General features: G+C 35.6%; 1 protein-coding gene across 8 annotated transcripts in view; it reads left to right on the forward strand.

Annotated features, from left to right (window-relative positions):
* Positions 1-17,465, forward strand: part of LOC122565560 (glutamate receptor ionotropic, kainate 2) — a 290,846-nt gene that overhangs the window by 236,403 nt on the left and 36,978 nt on the right. For all 8 annotated transcript variants that reach the window (XR_006316322.1, XM_043725807.1, XM_043749063.1 and 5 more), the window contains exon 7: positions 13,192-13,359. Coding sequence is in view for 7 of the 8 variants with exons in the window: in XM_043725807.1 (XP_043581742.1) it covers positions 13,192-13,359 (168 nt within the window). In the remaining variant the exon portion in view is untranslated. The remainder of the gene's footprint in view (positions 1-13,191; positions 13,360-17,465) is intronic.

The raw sequence follows: 17,465 nt of genomic DNA on the forward strand, positions 1-17,465 counted from the left end.
GACGTTGAATTTACAAACTCAATTTTCTCCAAAATAAAGCTTCGAATGTACTCTATTTATAGTTCTCGATTTCCCTTTTATTTTGTGGCATAGAATCATCCTGACTTTTATTGTATCATGAATTTACCACCACAATGTATAAATTCAAGATTTTAAGGTATACCAAGAAATACTTGGTTCGTACGTACGTGTGACTGTGTGTTTACACGGAACACAGGTCCCTCGTTCGATTTCCTCGATCACGTTCCTGCATTAATGCACGTAAGAGACCGATCCTCTTTGTAGTTGTTCACGCAAAGAGAATATCCCGAAGGTTCGAGTAGTCTGCACGGATTTCTGTGATTCAGATTGTACGGGACGGAAGGAAAAAGACGAAATCGCCGTACGTGTTGTCCCAGAATAGCTGGAGGCGCGATTTGTGCAATATCACCGATCGTCTCTCAATATTCTTTCTTTCTCAACTTTTCTCTCAGTGGCATGTAACAGAGGATCAGGGGCAGGGGAATAAAATTCTCCGGAGATGGATGCATAGAATCGACATATCGTGTCGCGAGATCCCTATTTTTCCCTAGTTTGCGCCAAGAAAGTACTGTGCATCGCAAGAAATTTCGTCTTTTCTTACTGATGAAAGTTTCAGATGAGAAACATCCTGTTCTTTGTTTGATTCTTTCTAATATACAATAACGCGAAACTAGGTTTATAAAAGTATTATGGAGCCTGTGTATTCATAAAAGTTTGTTACGGTGATGTGCAAATAATTTTTCGTGGATATTTTAAAGTTTTTCTTCGCGGTGAGAATAGTGTTGTTACCTTATTTACCTTTAAATATTTCTTAAATATTCCTATTTAACGTGGAGAACAGTGCCAAGGGAAGCTTAAATTTTCAAACATTTTCGCATCTTTTGGATGATTTATCTCGTAAGACAGAACAGAATAGAATAGAATAATCGAGGCGCAGTCAAAGTGCAAGTGAACTCACGACGCGTAACAATATTTTTCATACGAAACAACGAGTATAACTCAATCAAGTCGAGTACATCTGCTTTCTGGTTTCTCTAATAAGATAGCGCATTAAGAGCGGCATGACAAATTGAAGATTGTACATGGACGTCCGACAGATCTCTTCGACAAAGGTGAAAAAAACAGTAGTCAAGATTGCTGAATTACTTTATCTTCTGTAATTACCGATGAAAAACGTTCAGCATAGTCTTTAGACCGAGGAAGAACTGTGCAAAAGTGTGTTCAACAAGTTATCGCAACACATAACGAAAGTCATCAATCCTTCCGATACGATATCATCATACGTAATCTTACGCCACATATACCAATCCAAGACATACTTAATAGTTTCTCTTCTTTTATTCCTGTAATGCTGACATCATTCACTGCGCGTTATCATCGTGAATAAACGATTTATCCTGCTTACTTGATTGTATCCTATCATTCCTTAATCATCAAGTATCGAGTTGACTGATATTGAATCGCATTGAATCACCAGAAAATTATTTGATCGAGTGATACATTTGAATTTTATTATCCAAACAACGCACATTCTCATTTATTCTTGAGCAGAATTATGTAAAGAAAATATTTGAGAAATAAATGTTTAAATAATACATTATTTTATTTAGCTAAATGTTATTTTGAAATGATTACTCGTTAAGTTTATTTGAACGAGAAAATGATCTCCCTATAAATTATCTCATTAGTTAAAAATGAAATGAAATTATTTCGTTGTTTACGTATGAAATTAAGTAATCTTTACTTGACTTATATTTTGTAGCGGGATAAATCTTTATCAAAATAATATTTCAAACAGTTTCTGATTTCATTAAATCAATATCATTAATTGCATCAGAAATACGAATTTTCTCATTACATCTCAGAGATACATATTCAAATATATATTATTGAAAGACAGTTGAAATTAAAACAATTTCGAGAGAAAATCTCACGATTATTCGAAATTGTCTATTACTACTATAAATTTTTCACCTAATTCATTCTAAATCTTTTCAATAAATTTTAATTCATCATTTTCTTCTCACAGATACTTTTTTACAAACTCCTGTTGTACTTTCTTAAGATAAATGGCCATTAATCATCTACAACGATTATCACATTTTATACGATATTATAGCGTATCCAGATATTTACGAACGAGGGTGTGCTTCCTTTCGCTCCTTTTCACCCATGACATACGTACAGGAACGAAGGCAAGATAGTCTCGGTTAGTTTCAGCAACTATTTCCTTTCCCGCCGCGTCCTAGGAATATTTAGTCGAGCGCGAAATAACAGGTTGCACGGCGAAAAACATCGGTGCAGATTGTTCGCCGGGCCTTATAATTATAAATTACTCGTAATACAGGGGCAATTTGTAGCTCTCCTCGTCCACGGTTCGCCTCGCAATTATTCGGTGGATGCGTCTAGAAAATGATTCACGGCGCGATCAGAAATGAGGGATAAAAGAGTCCGGTGTTCTGTGTATGCTGCATCCAGAAATTATTCCATGGATATCTGTTCGGAGTTCGCCGCGGTCGTTCTCTCGAATTGCTCGTTGTAATTGGAAAATTCGTTAGCTCGAGGCCGTATTCTTCTTCGTAGCATGCATTTATCAGGTCAGCTCATAAATAACGTTGTTTCTTGCGTTACGGTAAAATGAAGACGGATATCTTGTTTATGCGGCGTGCATATAAAATGCTTTTCGATGCATCTTGGAAGGCCACGATCTGTTTCGAGTAGATGCTGCTTGGGAAAAAAAGAAACGCAGAAATGAGACCGTTGTGAATAGGATTTGAGGATTAATACGGTCTGTTAGGTGATGAACAACGTGCTTCAGATTTTCTTGAGGCAGACAGAACTGTGAGGGTTGCAACAGTGGTCGATGCTATCATTATGATTGTTAATTTGTTTAGCTTTGAGATACATATACCTCTGTTTAGAAATAATAGAACACTCGCTAAAATAAATCTTTGAGAGAAAGAAAGAATTCATTTGAGATTTATTAAACTCCTTAGGATTAGTATTTCAATTGAAATCATGGGGTAGATAAAGCTTATGTGTACAATGAATATATATGATCAATTATGTTATAAATAACAGAAACAAGTTGGTTTCCTTCAAACACTGATGAATTTGTACGCTCACGTAACATCAGTAGATTGTCTACTGTATCTATTATCCTTTGATTTTATACATTCCTTGACTGATTGCAAGAGTCACGTTTAACTTTCAGAAGACTGCCCTGAATTTACTATATAATTCACTTAAAATTTTCTCAATGAAATTTAAATTAAAGCATCGTGGACGTCAATTGTGATCCTTAATTGATTATTTTCCCACAATAGTTGCAAATAACTTTTACAAATTTCTGTTGCGTATTCGGAATCGTTATTTTGCCTAAATACATGCTTCTACCAGAATAATCGCCTGTGTAATAAATTGGGTCAATTATTACGTTTTATATGGGACCAGCAGGTGCCCCAACACTTATGGACGATGTATATCCATAGTAATGTGTTCGAACATATTATTATATGTATTATTATACATTAATATATGTAATATAATGTTATATATACATATATGGTCATATATTTGGCAAGAAACACTTTGCACGGATTCAGCAAATCTTACAGAAATTGAAAAGTTCAAAGCGTATCTTATCATACTTTGAAAAATTGTGCATTTAAAGTTAAAGAATATTATCACAAATGTTTCCTTTTTAAAAAAATTTATTAACGCTTAACAGAGACAACAAATTTATTTATTTTTTAACTTTTATAGTCTTTTTCTATTCCATTTGTTTTCCAATTTTACTGTTATTTTATTCCTCGTTGCAATATCTAATAAAAAATGTACTAATATTAATAAAAGTTGTATTATAAATAAAAAATAATTATACTGCTTAACTGATACACCACACGCAGCTTGAGAAATAATTTATAATTTGTCTTGACGTTTTAAACGCGTTCGAAAATATCGCGTTCGCTTACCTTTATCCAATTCCCGTGAAAAACGTTCAGCCAAGGCAGAACAGATTTCCTGCGCTTTCGCCGTAGTTGACGATGAGAAGAGAAAGAGAGAGAGAGAGAGAGAACCGTTCCAAAGTAATTAGCAATTTATCGTTGTCCACGGTTAGTCGAGCTTCTTCGAAGCATCGCTGACCCGGTTGAGTAATCGCGATGTATGTATATAAGTCGAGTCGCCTTATTATGTTCTTGGGATCTAAAAGTTATGTTTACTCAGGCTTGCCGTCGATGTTTAATTGCAATTAAAATCACGCGAATATCTTAGTCGTATAATTCCTCTTGTTGCGTTACTTTTAATTTTAAGAAGCAGTAATTATGGATGATATTAACTCTAGATGCAATCACAGCTAATTTTTTTGTACCTGAAGAAATTCTTCCATTTTTGTATTTTTTTATTTTTATCCAAGTGTTTAGTAACTATCTAATGTAGTAATTAAAATCTATTAAAAGTTGAAACCAGACCTGTGATTGATTTAACTTGAAGATTGACACGTTAAAAGTCTATAAACATTACATAGGAATTGTATTAAGAACTTGTAATAATCTAACTTGTCAGTTATTTAAATCCATCAAAACGCGCAAGGTAGGAACTTGTTAAACATTGAATGCCTCCTCGAACTTCCTGTAGATTATTGATAAATTGCTAGAACGCTGTCAAAACTCATTGAATATTAATGCATACTAAACTATGTAATGACTAAATTATAGTAGACCGCTGTTGGCACGTTGAAATTGTTTAATGGATAAAACAAAGTTAATAGCACGAAATATGTTAAATGTAACACTGAAATATTAGAGATATTAAAACAAATATATGACTGTAATATAATCAATTTTTAATTTTAATTGGAGCTTTGCTATTTGATATATGAACCTTAAGTTAAATATGTTCATCTAAACTCGTAATCTTATATTTTGCATATCAAAACGCAGACATTTCGTGATATTTCATATTCGAACGGACATAAACACTGTATTACACGTCATTGCACAGAATCAGAAAATTATGCGAACGTCAACTGAATATTGCATCTACTATTATACCTGTTAGCTATATCTATTTATTACAACTACGTGCTCTATCGTGAAGTTTCAACAATACATAAATATTTCTGTCCAACGGAAGATTCTTCGCATCAAATTACCATTTTCAGTCTCGAATAAACAGTAATAACCATCGTTTCCCAATTTATACTTTAAACGATCCCGGGAATAATTAGCAATTCGCAATTTGCTCCGCGCGCGAACAGACACAGCAGAGTGAACGCTGCCCGCCAGTCAGCAATAAGTGATAAAAAGTAAATAGCCTGTGTAACCTCGGTACAATTTATCTCAGCCGTGTCTAGCAGATTTCAATTTAGATCCATTAAAATGTAAATTAGAGACGGTATTTGTTCAGACGCTCGAGGTCGACGCTGGGCATTGTTCCCGCCCCCTGGTTTCCGTGTTCGACGCTACGCCCGCGGGTGGTTAGTGTTCGCCACCGAACAGGGATGAAGATTTGTCGCGGTGTTGAGCAACAACCCTTCCGGCCATTGATTTTTAATCGTTCTGCAACGTTACTCGTCAGCCAGCCGCAATGTAATCGTATATTTATCACGAGGATCTGAGCGAAACAAGTCGATCTTGCTCGACCGATAACACGCGAAGCCACAATCAAACAGCAACATGTGTAGTTTAACACGTCTAGCGTGTTCGTTGTTATTTAAGAGTATAATATGCAGTTTATGAAGCCTGTTGTTCTCCATGATACTCGATTTTCAATATTAATCAAAAGTTTAAGAACGTGCGATATTTTTCAGAAAAATTTTAGTATGCCAGTTGGTTGGACGGAATGTTTTCTGTAACATTCTGCAGAGTCACGGGACGGACGGAAAAATGGTGTTGCGTTGTTCCCTTGTCAGCTGCACGTGTTAACCATTGTACTGGTAATCGATAAACGACTCAGAAGGGAAATAATTGCTCTGTGATCAAGTGGCCAATCTCTATCGATAGGACGCGATAGTTAATACATGATTTTGTGGAGCGTCGGTATTCTTGGAAATTGAATAATAATATCACAGCAATCCTAAAAAGTAAATATACATGTATGTAATTCATATACGACACTATATTCCCGTAATCTAGGAAATAATCTCGGATCACGTTCGAGAAACAAGCCAAGCGAGAAAGAGCCTGGTATTACAGAACATTTAATCAAACTTTCATCGTTGATAAACCTATCGAATAATTTTCTCCCTCGATTTTTCCTGCGGGCCGAACAGTATTAAAACTCGATCCCCTTTATAAACAATGAAATTATCAATCGTTTGTTCACGAGCGAACACTTTCTCGGCGCTGATCGCTCGTTTCGGTCCAGTGTCAAGTCGCTCGATACTCATTACGTTGGCAATATCGTGCAACGTCATCATTCACTAGGATGAAAATCGAACGATAATTAGCGGTTCGTATGAACGCGTTAAACAGTTTGATTCGAGCCAGCTAATATCAAAGAGACAAGGAGTTAATTGCCACGAGAATGAGCAAGCGATGTTTTTTTAAAAGGAATGACTGCAGATCGGTCTTTTAACGAGCTAGGTGTGCGGTAATTTAAAACTTTTGAAAAAAGTCGCCGGATGAAAGTACGAGGACGATATTGCAAGCGGACCACACAAAAGAGCGGACAGTGTGGAAATTAATTATGACGAATACCGCGTGATTGTAGGAGTATTTCAACGTTCTCTGAATAGAATGTTGTGTATATGGCGACAGGAACAGTCTGGAAGTTAGGTATTTATTATCATTTGTATCATTAACTGGCCCTCCAAACACATCCTGCTGATCTCCTTAAGAAACTATTGGAATGGTCCATTCACGCAGTTCGCGCTTAAGGACAAACAAAATTAATGACATTTTAATCGTTGAGAAATTTGATTGACGAAGCACAGCCGATGAACCGTAGTGACGCTATTAAATTTCGTCGAATCGAAACAAATAGATTAGACACGAGTCGCGGGTCGTGTTGATATCGTCGATTGATGAACTTATAGGGAAAATAAAAGCCAGTATATAAAAAGGTAAAGGAAGAATAAAAAATAAACACTATCGCGTTTGTTTGCGAATAAATTAAACGGTGCATTAACTTGCGTTGATTAATAGGAAATTGTTTTTCAAACGTTAATTTAGCATCAAGAAAAACCGAGTTCAACGAATGAAAAAGGAAAAGAAAATCAAAAAACAAAAAAGTAGTTTGCTACGCTGCGCTGTTTCGATACGTTTGGTTTTCAGTTTAAAAACTCCTCATTTGTCGAAAATTTGCTGTTCCATTAGTAGCCCGTTCAGTTTCTATTTTTCACTCTAATCAACCTTGTTGCGAAGCATTGTGCACGTGATATAACGTTTCTCGATATAGAACAGCTTCGGAGATGAATAAAAAAGGTGAAATAAAAAACGAACTTAATTGCTCTTTATTACCGCATAGCATCTTTATTATCATAGTGCGGCAGTGCTCCTGCCGCACCAATAAAATCCACGGGGCAGATTTACGCCGTCATTAATTCAAACTGAAAATTCACGACAGAGAACAACTTCCGGCCCGTTCGCCATTTACGAAATTTATTAAAACGATTTCTTTCTTTTTTTCATATTCTAACGTGCTATCTCGATGTTTTTTTTAATGAGAATTCAACGAGTTATTCCCCACTGACAAGGAATATTACTCAATTAACGACTGAACTGCATAGATTTTTTATATGGTTTTAAAGGCGCTATTAAAGAAACGCTATGAAATACACATTACAAATACATTGCAATAAGAGAAATATGATTAATCACAAGAATTTTAATATGGACATGGAAATAATCTTTTAAAAATAGCTGATAAGTTGAAATTTAATATTCACAAAATTAAGACAAACAATATTTAAATACATTAATATCGCAATGAGCTGTATTTTTCAAATTTTGGAGAAAACTAAAATACGTGTTTAGATCCAAAACCAACTGACAACACAATTTTGACATTGATTAAGAATTTATCGAGTTTTAAAATTGTTTCTTTATAAGAAATAAAAAATATGATTCATCGCCTGTAGTCATCAAATTATTCGAGATGAAGCTCGTTGTCGGTCAAAAAATCTTCATACGCAGTATCTTCTGGAAACGTTCCGTTTCTCGTCGACGTCATGATGTCACGTACCGAAGAATGTTTTACGCGAAACTGCACAAGAACGCGACGTTTCGCATTCAAAGTGTGTATGCGGCATTTTTATCTAACTCTCGAGGATGTTCTGCTGCAAGACAAGTGAAGATTACGTATGTGATACGCGTGGCTTGGTGTAAATCACGGGAAACGATAGTTATCGATCGTCGGTTCACTCGATAGTCGCATGCTTGCCTGTGTTGGGTACTTTTTATACATGACTAGCGCGAAAATTCTGCTGCTTTCGTTTGTCACGCTTTTGGTGCTAGTATGCCGAGTGACATTCCACGTCGCTAGTTCGACGGTGAGCGACATGGATTGAAAAGGAATTCTGATTTTGCATATCATGTGATATGAAATGTCCATTTCCTTCGGCAAAATAAATATGATTTTGCTGTTTCAAAATGAGCTTATTAATGTTGTAATGGGATATTAGGATTTCATATTATCCTAGTAAAATTTGTTTCTATAAGTAAACGAATAATGTTTTATTTCATAAGATGATCTTTAGTTATACTTTTTGGAATTTTTTAAAATCTTCATACTGATATATATTATAATTATATAAATATAGTAGAAAGTATGAGGTAGATTTTCAACGGTAAAAATATTTCGCGAACGCATACAAAGGATTTTTGATCAGCTCTTTAATAATAAATAAATATTTTGTTACTTGTTATATTATTGTAAATTTTTATAAAACTTTTAGTCTCAGTTTACAAATATGAATCTTTCTATTCTTCTACTTCTATACATACAGATACATTTTCTTCTTTTTATTTTCCTACCTATTTCACGTCTATCTAAATTTTGTATTCCCGCGAACTTTTTATTCGTACTATAATTTTAAGCATTTAATATAAATATAATTATTTTTATTTTGCGCTTCTACATCATATTAGACTTTCTTTCTTTGATCGCGCATTTATTGTTTTAAATAAATACCTAAACGCTCTTAACTAGCATATTGTAATATAAAATTTATTATTCACAGCGAATAGTTCATACGTGTAGGACGTATACAAAAAAGGGCTTTAATCGGTCGAAACAAGAGAAGATGTTCTATAAATTATCCAAACAGTTATTTCAAGTATCGTTCGCGGTGATCAAATTAAGTACTGTTTTCATTAGATCGTGACGATCTATATTTTACAATGATCTACTGAAATTGGAAGCGCGTCGACGGGTACTCCGTTGAAATTTATGTACATTCGACCTACTGATTAATGAACAATTACGCGAAATCAGCTGTTCATTATCTGTCAACCAGTATGTTAAAATGGTCATAATTCGATGAATAACGAGCACTCGTATCGACGGGGTCATTTTTCCTCGAAATTACCACTTTCCGTTCGGAATAACGGGTCTGTTAATTATGGAAGACCGGTCAAAGCACAATTTATTCCTGGTATGAAAAATATGCGTAAATACTTAGCGATGATTTAACTCTTCCTTTCTTACGAAAGTGCTCATAAATTAATTTATAACAAAATATATGTACCTAGCCCCAGAATAGCGTCATTTTTGCTTTTAACAGTTTGCACTTAATACGTACCTACATAGAAATGTCTTCATGAAAATATTCGAAGACTTAAGCAATCAATCATGCATTACGTTAATAAGCTTGAATATTCAGTGGGACTATCTGTAAGATTTATGATATGCTTAAGATCGTCGTTGGAACTGTATATTAATTTTTTACTAAATGCACGTTTTGCAGTAAATATTTTATACCGTCTGTATACATTTTCAGATTGGTATAAGTTTACTCATTATGGTAGTAGTGAAATTCCAAAATGTTCCAAATACACATGATATAAAAGATCGTAAAAATCTTCTATGGTAAATATTTAAATATTTTCGCAAGCCACTGTAGAACTAATAGCTGACCGCATATTTCTCTGGGATAACTCGCATTATTCGCAAGGAACAAAGCGAAAGCAAGAAAATACGGCAGTATTGGTTGGGTAGAGTGCTCGACGAACGGTAAAATGATGTTGCCCGAGGTGTAATGAATTAATAAACGAAATACCTGGCGTAAATAAGTTTCATGCAACGAACTGTAATTGCGCTTTGATGCCAGCTGTATTCAACGCGCGTATATTATTACCGATAAAATCATAGCGATTCTATTACATCGGTCTAATGATCACCGACGCAATATACCGACAACGAAAAGGAGAAATAACGTGGAAGCAGCGTTCCTCTGAAATTGAACAAACACGACCGTTAATGGCGACCGACCGACCTACCAATCTATTAACCGTTAATCTTCCAAAACCCGGCGTTATTTATCGATAATGGCGAACGAACGACGTAGAAATATCAATCTATTAAACGTATATCTTTTGAAAATCGACACGATGAATCAAAATTGGCAACCGGTTGGCCTACAAATATCAATCTATTAGCCTCATATCTTTCAAAAATCGATGCTATTAATTGATAATAACGACCGATCGACCTAGCAGTATCAGGCTGTTGAGAGTAAATTTTCCAAAAATTGATGCTGTTCATCACAATTGAAGACCGATTGGCCTAGCAATATCAATCTATTAGCCTCGTATTCTCCAACAATCGATGATATTAAAATCAATAATGGCAAACGATTTGCACCGCGTAATTGAAATGAGTGGAATTTGAGGGAAATGTGGAATATAAATGGGAGACGCAATGATACGACCGCGGCTAAATAACTCGATGGTAATAAGGAGTCAGAACTGGTGGCGCGGTGCTACGTCTACTAAACGCTAGTAATAAGAAGCTTAATGGCAGCGGGTACTATAACCACGATAACAATCATCATAACCGTAACAGGCATAATAACCGTAATGACCAGCGAGATGCGATAATACGTCGGCGTCGTAGAATTCGGGGGTCATGTCGAAATTTGTGGCCTCGAAATGCGAGACCGCGTCTACTCGAACGGCCATAACTTCGTGTCTTCCTGAATCAATGTTTCATGGAGCGAGCTTAATTCGGCGACAAGCATTTCATTGACTCGTTAATGCGTGTTTCTTATTGTCTTCAATCCTTAAGATCAGCGTTCGAGAAGATGATAAAATTATTTGCTGCATTTGGTTGACTCGAAATGATCATTTAGTTGGTGAAGTAATTTGTGGCACTATGGTAGATTATGTCGTTGAATATGAGATTGTTAGCCCGGGTGTTATGGAGGAAGATTTATCATATATGTCTACTGGAGATCGTGTGTCATTGTTAAGGATTATTGCTCGGTAGTAAAGGACATTCATTTGATTTCGCTGTAGCAAAATTTAAGATTTCAGTAATCTTGATCAACTGATTGGTACTCGTTATAAACGGTAAATGCATTCTAAAACAAAATTTCTATACTGGTGAATTGATAATGAGTTGCATTCATAACTACATACGAACTTAAACCCACTATTAGCAGCACAATAAACAACAACCAACCAACATCATACAAATTTCCTTCATATCAGGAGAGAATGTCTACAATTTAGGTTTGCTAATTTGCCAATGTTCGAACAACCTGAATAAAAGTTAGCAACAGCTCCCAGCGATTTTCTTTCGGCACCTCGGACCCTATTCAGATACGAAACTATTGAAATTCTTGTAATTTTATCGATCCGAAGCAAGAAAGGAAGGCCTGTGTGTGTCGCTGGAAGCAATATCACGACGTAAAGAATGAACGAACGTCCCGAGGCGAGGCGATGATCGATCACCGGTTCGAATCGATCGGCCACGATGCCTGGTGTATCGCGAGGCTAGTCGATCGTTCGATTGTAGGGGACAGCGGATCGGGAACCGGCAAACTTATCTATCCCGGCCAGGACACAGGACAAAGGATAATAAATGGTCGTAGCTGGCTGCTTGAGCATTCGAAAAGGTGGACGCGGCGCGGAGTTGTGCTTTGAGGCTGGCCGACTTTAAATCACGCTGGCTGCCACTACGATGTAGATAGCTCGGTGAAGAAGCTGTTCGCTCCATTCCGCACTCGAGATATCTCTATTTCTGTTGATAGGCGTCGCGTGTCCGGCCAAGTAATATCTGTCCTGGAAAGCGTAGCTGGACACATGATTACGGATTGAGTTATGCGAGAGAGAGAATTGAATCGAACGATGACACGGCGATCATGAAAGGGTGATTCTTTTGACTCCCTCTCTCTTTCTCTCTCTCTCTCTCTCTCTCTCTCTTTCTAAGCAGAATGTTATTGATTTGCGAATAGACGGGTGTTTAGCCATTTATGGGTAATGTGGAGGCACGAAGAAATATGTGGAAGCCATATATTATCCTGGAATATGTGTATAATAATATTAAATGGCAGTTTTAAGAACTTTGAAATACTTAAATCCTGGTTAACGAAAGATGTTTGCCAATTGATATTTTGTTTCTATGTGTCTATCTGTTTCACTATCCCTTGCAAAAATAGCAACCAACATTTGCAAAAATTAACCTGCCATGGTGTAAAACGCTGTTTCTTCCGAAGGAAATAGGAAGAAATCCTAAATTAACGTAGTGCAGCTCTGAATGAGGCTAAAGGTTCTTATGTATTCAAAGATATCTCAAATTAGATGTATCTATCCTTCACCTTAATAAATCGTAGGATTTTACAGTTACGTTTGTCACTTATACTGAATATATAATATATTTTACAAGGAATACAGCTTTTTACAATCAGAAAATAAGATTTCTTTTTTTTTTTTTCAAGCATTAATGAAATTTTTCTTGCCACATTAAGATTATAGAAATAATTCGATCACATGTATGTATCTTCGATCTGGAACGACAATAATTCCAAGTATCGGAAATATGACAATTTTTCCCGCCCGCAGATATAGAAGCTTCTATAAATCTCAGAATTCCTGGCAAACGTCTAGTGTGGACGGTGATATTAAACGTTTATCGCGGGGAGGCAATAAAATTCTTGGTCGAGCAGCATGCAAAAAGTCGGCAATCGGTTCAAGAAATTCATAAAGTGAACCGAATTCCTTGCAGGACCTACACAGCGTCGATCTGGAGGAATTCAAGCACGGCGGGACCAATATCACTGCCTTCCGATTAGTGGACCCGGAGAAGCAAGACATACAGAAAGTCGTGCAAGATTGGATCTACGGCGAGAAGCGTTATAATCGAGAACTCGATATGGGACAGAGTTCCAACAAGGTACGACAATATATCGCTTAATATTACGTATTAATTTGAATAATTGTCATTGGTTATACATAGAAGCGATTGATCGAGTTACTAAATTTCGAATATTCATCATATTGGATATATTTCTACTATCCGCGGAGAGATTGATTTTCAGGATAATTAAATTTTTATCAAACCGTACCCATCAATTTCATCCTGTATTAGTTCGGTCGCTTAAACATAGCGGTAATAATTTAAAATCGTGTATAACCATTTGCAACGTTTATTGAAATTTAATTAGTTCATTCTATTTTATTTGAGACCCATTCTGATTCTGATATTATATTCGCTTGTATGATTGAAGAACATTCCCGCAACACAGGACGTTTAACAGAAGTGCACCGCGTACAAATTCGTTGAGTTGAAAACGGTTGTTTGTTTTCCCATGGCGCGGCAGCGCGCATAACCTAAGCGCGTTACGCCGACGGAGCACAGACAAAATTTCAGCGTGCACGCGTGCGAACTTAATTAGCGCCGCGACGCGCCGCGTCGCCTCGCCGACGCGAAAGATTTTAACAGTTACAGGCTTGTGGTGTCGATGTAATTTTCTCGTTGAACGAGCCTGCTCGAACTCATCAGACCTGTCCCGTATGCATGCAAATGCATAGATTGTTCCGCGTCGCACCAACGGAACACGCTAGCCGCTTGCCGCCGCTTTGCCCGTTGTAATAACACTCTAATTTTACATTCTTCCCGCACAAGCTAGCTTGACAGCTACATCGATCTTCCTCCAACTCGCGGAACGTTCCGCTGCAAATGCAGCGGATGTTACCCGTACGCTTGTTCACGTTTGACCGAGAATAAGCTGGAATGTGCTACATAATTCGATATTTCGCCTTTCGAAAACTTCGGAAAGTGCCACGGGAAATTGAATTCCTGATATATAACGTGTATAGGTGAAATGTTGGAAAAATGAAGGTATTGAGAAGATGAAACCGCGATTAGTTTCCCGTTGAACTCTTTTGTCAAAGTGGATATATTTTACAAAATTTCGGGTAATAAATAAATAATTTAAGCATTGGTTTGGAATTTGACACTTTTTGATTTAGTCATCGAGAGAGTAGTGTGTACTGCGAACGTGATTTATTATTTCGATGTAATCTAGTTGCTATTAGAAACTTTGTGATAAAATTGGGAAATTATAATAGAAGAATGTCTTATAACTTGTATGTTATTAATTGATAAATTATATCACATAAGGGGTCACAAGTCTAAGGGAATTTGTCTATGTGATACATATTTTATACAATTTCCAATTGATTAACTACATACTTCAGTCAAAGCTTTCTTCGAGTTCCTATAGAGAACTCTGCAGACTGTATTCTCTAATACAATTTTCTATTTATGAGAGTTTTACACAATTACTTACAAATGTTTTAAACCAATTGGTTGGTTAAACTTATAGGCAGTACTACGCTGTAATATTAAGGAAGCTTCTCTTCTACAAGAATTTGGAATTGAAACAACGTGACGTTAGGGAAATGTAACAGTTCTTCGTGATTATATGATTTCTATATGAAATAAGAATTAAATGTAGGGAATTGAAATCATGGAAAATATCTGTCTCTTTCAAACAGAGAAGAGAAACTTTAAAACATTCGCAGTTAAACTTCTTTAATATTTTAGTTAATTTAAATTAGTTACTCCACTTACTTCCATAAAGTTACGTTGGAATATAACTTCTTTTGTAAAGCTTCATTATGAAACAGGGAAGAAAACTGTTCAAGCAACGATTATAAGATTTTACAATGTGAATATTTCTTTCTACCGATTTCAATTTTTTTAATCGTCGACCTTCTTGCAAGACAATATGAAATAGTTGTTTTTCACTGTTGTTATCGTCACAAGAGATTTTAAATACCCCTGAAACTTCTTTATCGTGACCCTTGTTTGATTTTCTGGCTTGTAACGGTCTTGATTCCCTCAAGTTCCGAAACAAAGTCGCTTTCAACTTTCTGCTCTGTGGAACCCACATAAATAAGTCGACAGTCGACTTCCTTTCAGTGAAACGGCGGACCCGGAAGAATCCGGTGCATAAAGAACTTTGTCCTGCAAATTACAAAGCTCAAACTTCTTATACACTACCCACTGTTTTACAGGTAACAAATCTCGGACGTAGATAGTGCAACTTTTCGAAAACCGCTGTTAAATTTGTCTGGTGTTACGTTGACTTCTACTACTTATTTATGCAGCCTCCAAATTTATTGGTTTAAAACTTTCAATTTGAGAATTATTATTGCACTTTCTTCCACAGTCATTTAAATTTATGATGAAATTTCCTAATTGTATAAAATTTTCGTCCATTTTTTTTTTTTTTTTTTAATGAAATTGCAACGTTATTTCAATAATTCATTTTCCAAAGATATTTCTCGAGATACACGCATATTTTGTTAATTCATATATTTGCAAATACGAATAAAAAAGAAGAATCTAAATTGATACTTTTTAAAATATTTTTACATATTATATGCATTTTATACAAATTTTTACATGTAAATTTCCCATATACATATGTATGTATACACACAAATCGTGTCCACGTCTATATTACATTACGTTGAAATATGAATTCAAAAGATACATGGAATTTTATTGTGAATAAATATTTTCCGATTTAAGTGTTTTATCTTGCGAAAGTAAGATATTATTATTGCTTTCTGGCTAATAAATTTATCACTTAAGGCATTAATTTCATTTTAGAAACTTTTTCAATTTCAAATATTTTAGAAATTTTATTCTACCTAAAGGTACATGTAAAACTTTATAATTCGCGAAAAAGAAATGTAGGGAACGAACGCTGTTTCTAGTTAGAATACTTCTATAGGTCAACCTAATTCGTAGCCAATTTCACTGCGGTATTCGATTGATCGCGCGAATTTCGTCGCGGAAATTGCCTATGCAATTTACCTACTTCCTCCGTGTGTTCCTCATTCTGCCGCATATAAACCCACTAACGAAATGACATCGTATTACGTGTACGAGTATATATGTGTGATTCCCTGAATCCATATGTATGTACACAGCGAACGCACATGCACATTCACTAGTATTCCCATTAGGTATCCCTATTTTCTCTGTTTGCTTCGATTGGTGAAATGCGACTAGGGAAATTACTAAAACGATTGATGATACAATTGAACGTAGAAGTACGGCTGCTAAAATTTTTAGCCTGCCGTATTCGCCGGTTCATTCGACATTTTATTCAAACAATTTTGCAATTGTAGGTAACAGAATGTTCCAAAATTTGCTCCAAGTATTTTATGCTGTTTAATATAAAACTAGAAATTTATTTCGCTCGAATTTTCGCTCATAGCGATAAAGATAAAACGTGATTAGTAAATGAAAAGAAATTAAAATTTTTTAGAAACGATATTGTGTTTGTCACATATTCCACAAATTTAATTTGATTTTCAATTCTTTCATGAATAAATACTTTTAAATTATATGGAAATAAATTTCATTTCACGAGTTATTATTGATGGCTCTGATGAAACTCATCTTTTGTTTTCTTTTTTTTTTGTACAGAGGAGGTATAGTGCATTAAAAAGCCACTAACTTTAACATTAATATTATTATGTTACGGGACTATTATGAATTTCGTGTTATCTCTTAATAATTGAAATCATACTATCATTTTTTCATTGTTCTTCGAATATAATATATTTTTCAAAGTTCATATTTGTTTAATCATCTTTCGAATATAAAAAATTCTTGGAGTCTTCTAATCATTCTATTTCATTCTCCATACATTTCATTATCGTTCCACTTCATTATCATAGTTTTCCTCACATGCGATAATCGCCAACGTTCAGCTAAAAAAAAGTTCAGGACCAAAGTTACGTTCCTAATTGTTAGTCGTTCGACCGATTCGTGAGCCTGCATCACGGAGGCAAATTATATCATTGCGCACATCTGGCACGGCACCAACCGCGGAAAAGTTGAGCAGCAAATCTGAACGTTCGGTCATCTCGTGGGAAGCAACATCTGCCACAACCGAAACCAGCTTTCACTCCCTTAAAAAGGTTAAATTGCATCGACGCCCTCGCGCGAACGCGCGAACTTCGCTGTAACTTTTT

Source organism: Bombus pyrosoma, linkage group LG1 (assembly GCF_014825855.1).
Source record: "Bombus pyrosoma isolate SC7728 linkage group LG1, ASM1482585v1, whole genome shotgun sequence".
Classification (NCBI taxonomy): domain Eukaryota; kingdom Metazoa; phylum Arthropoda; class Insecta; order Hymenoptera; family Apidae; genus Bombus; species Bombus pyrosoma.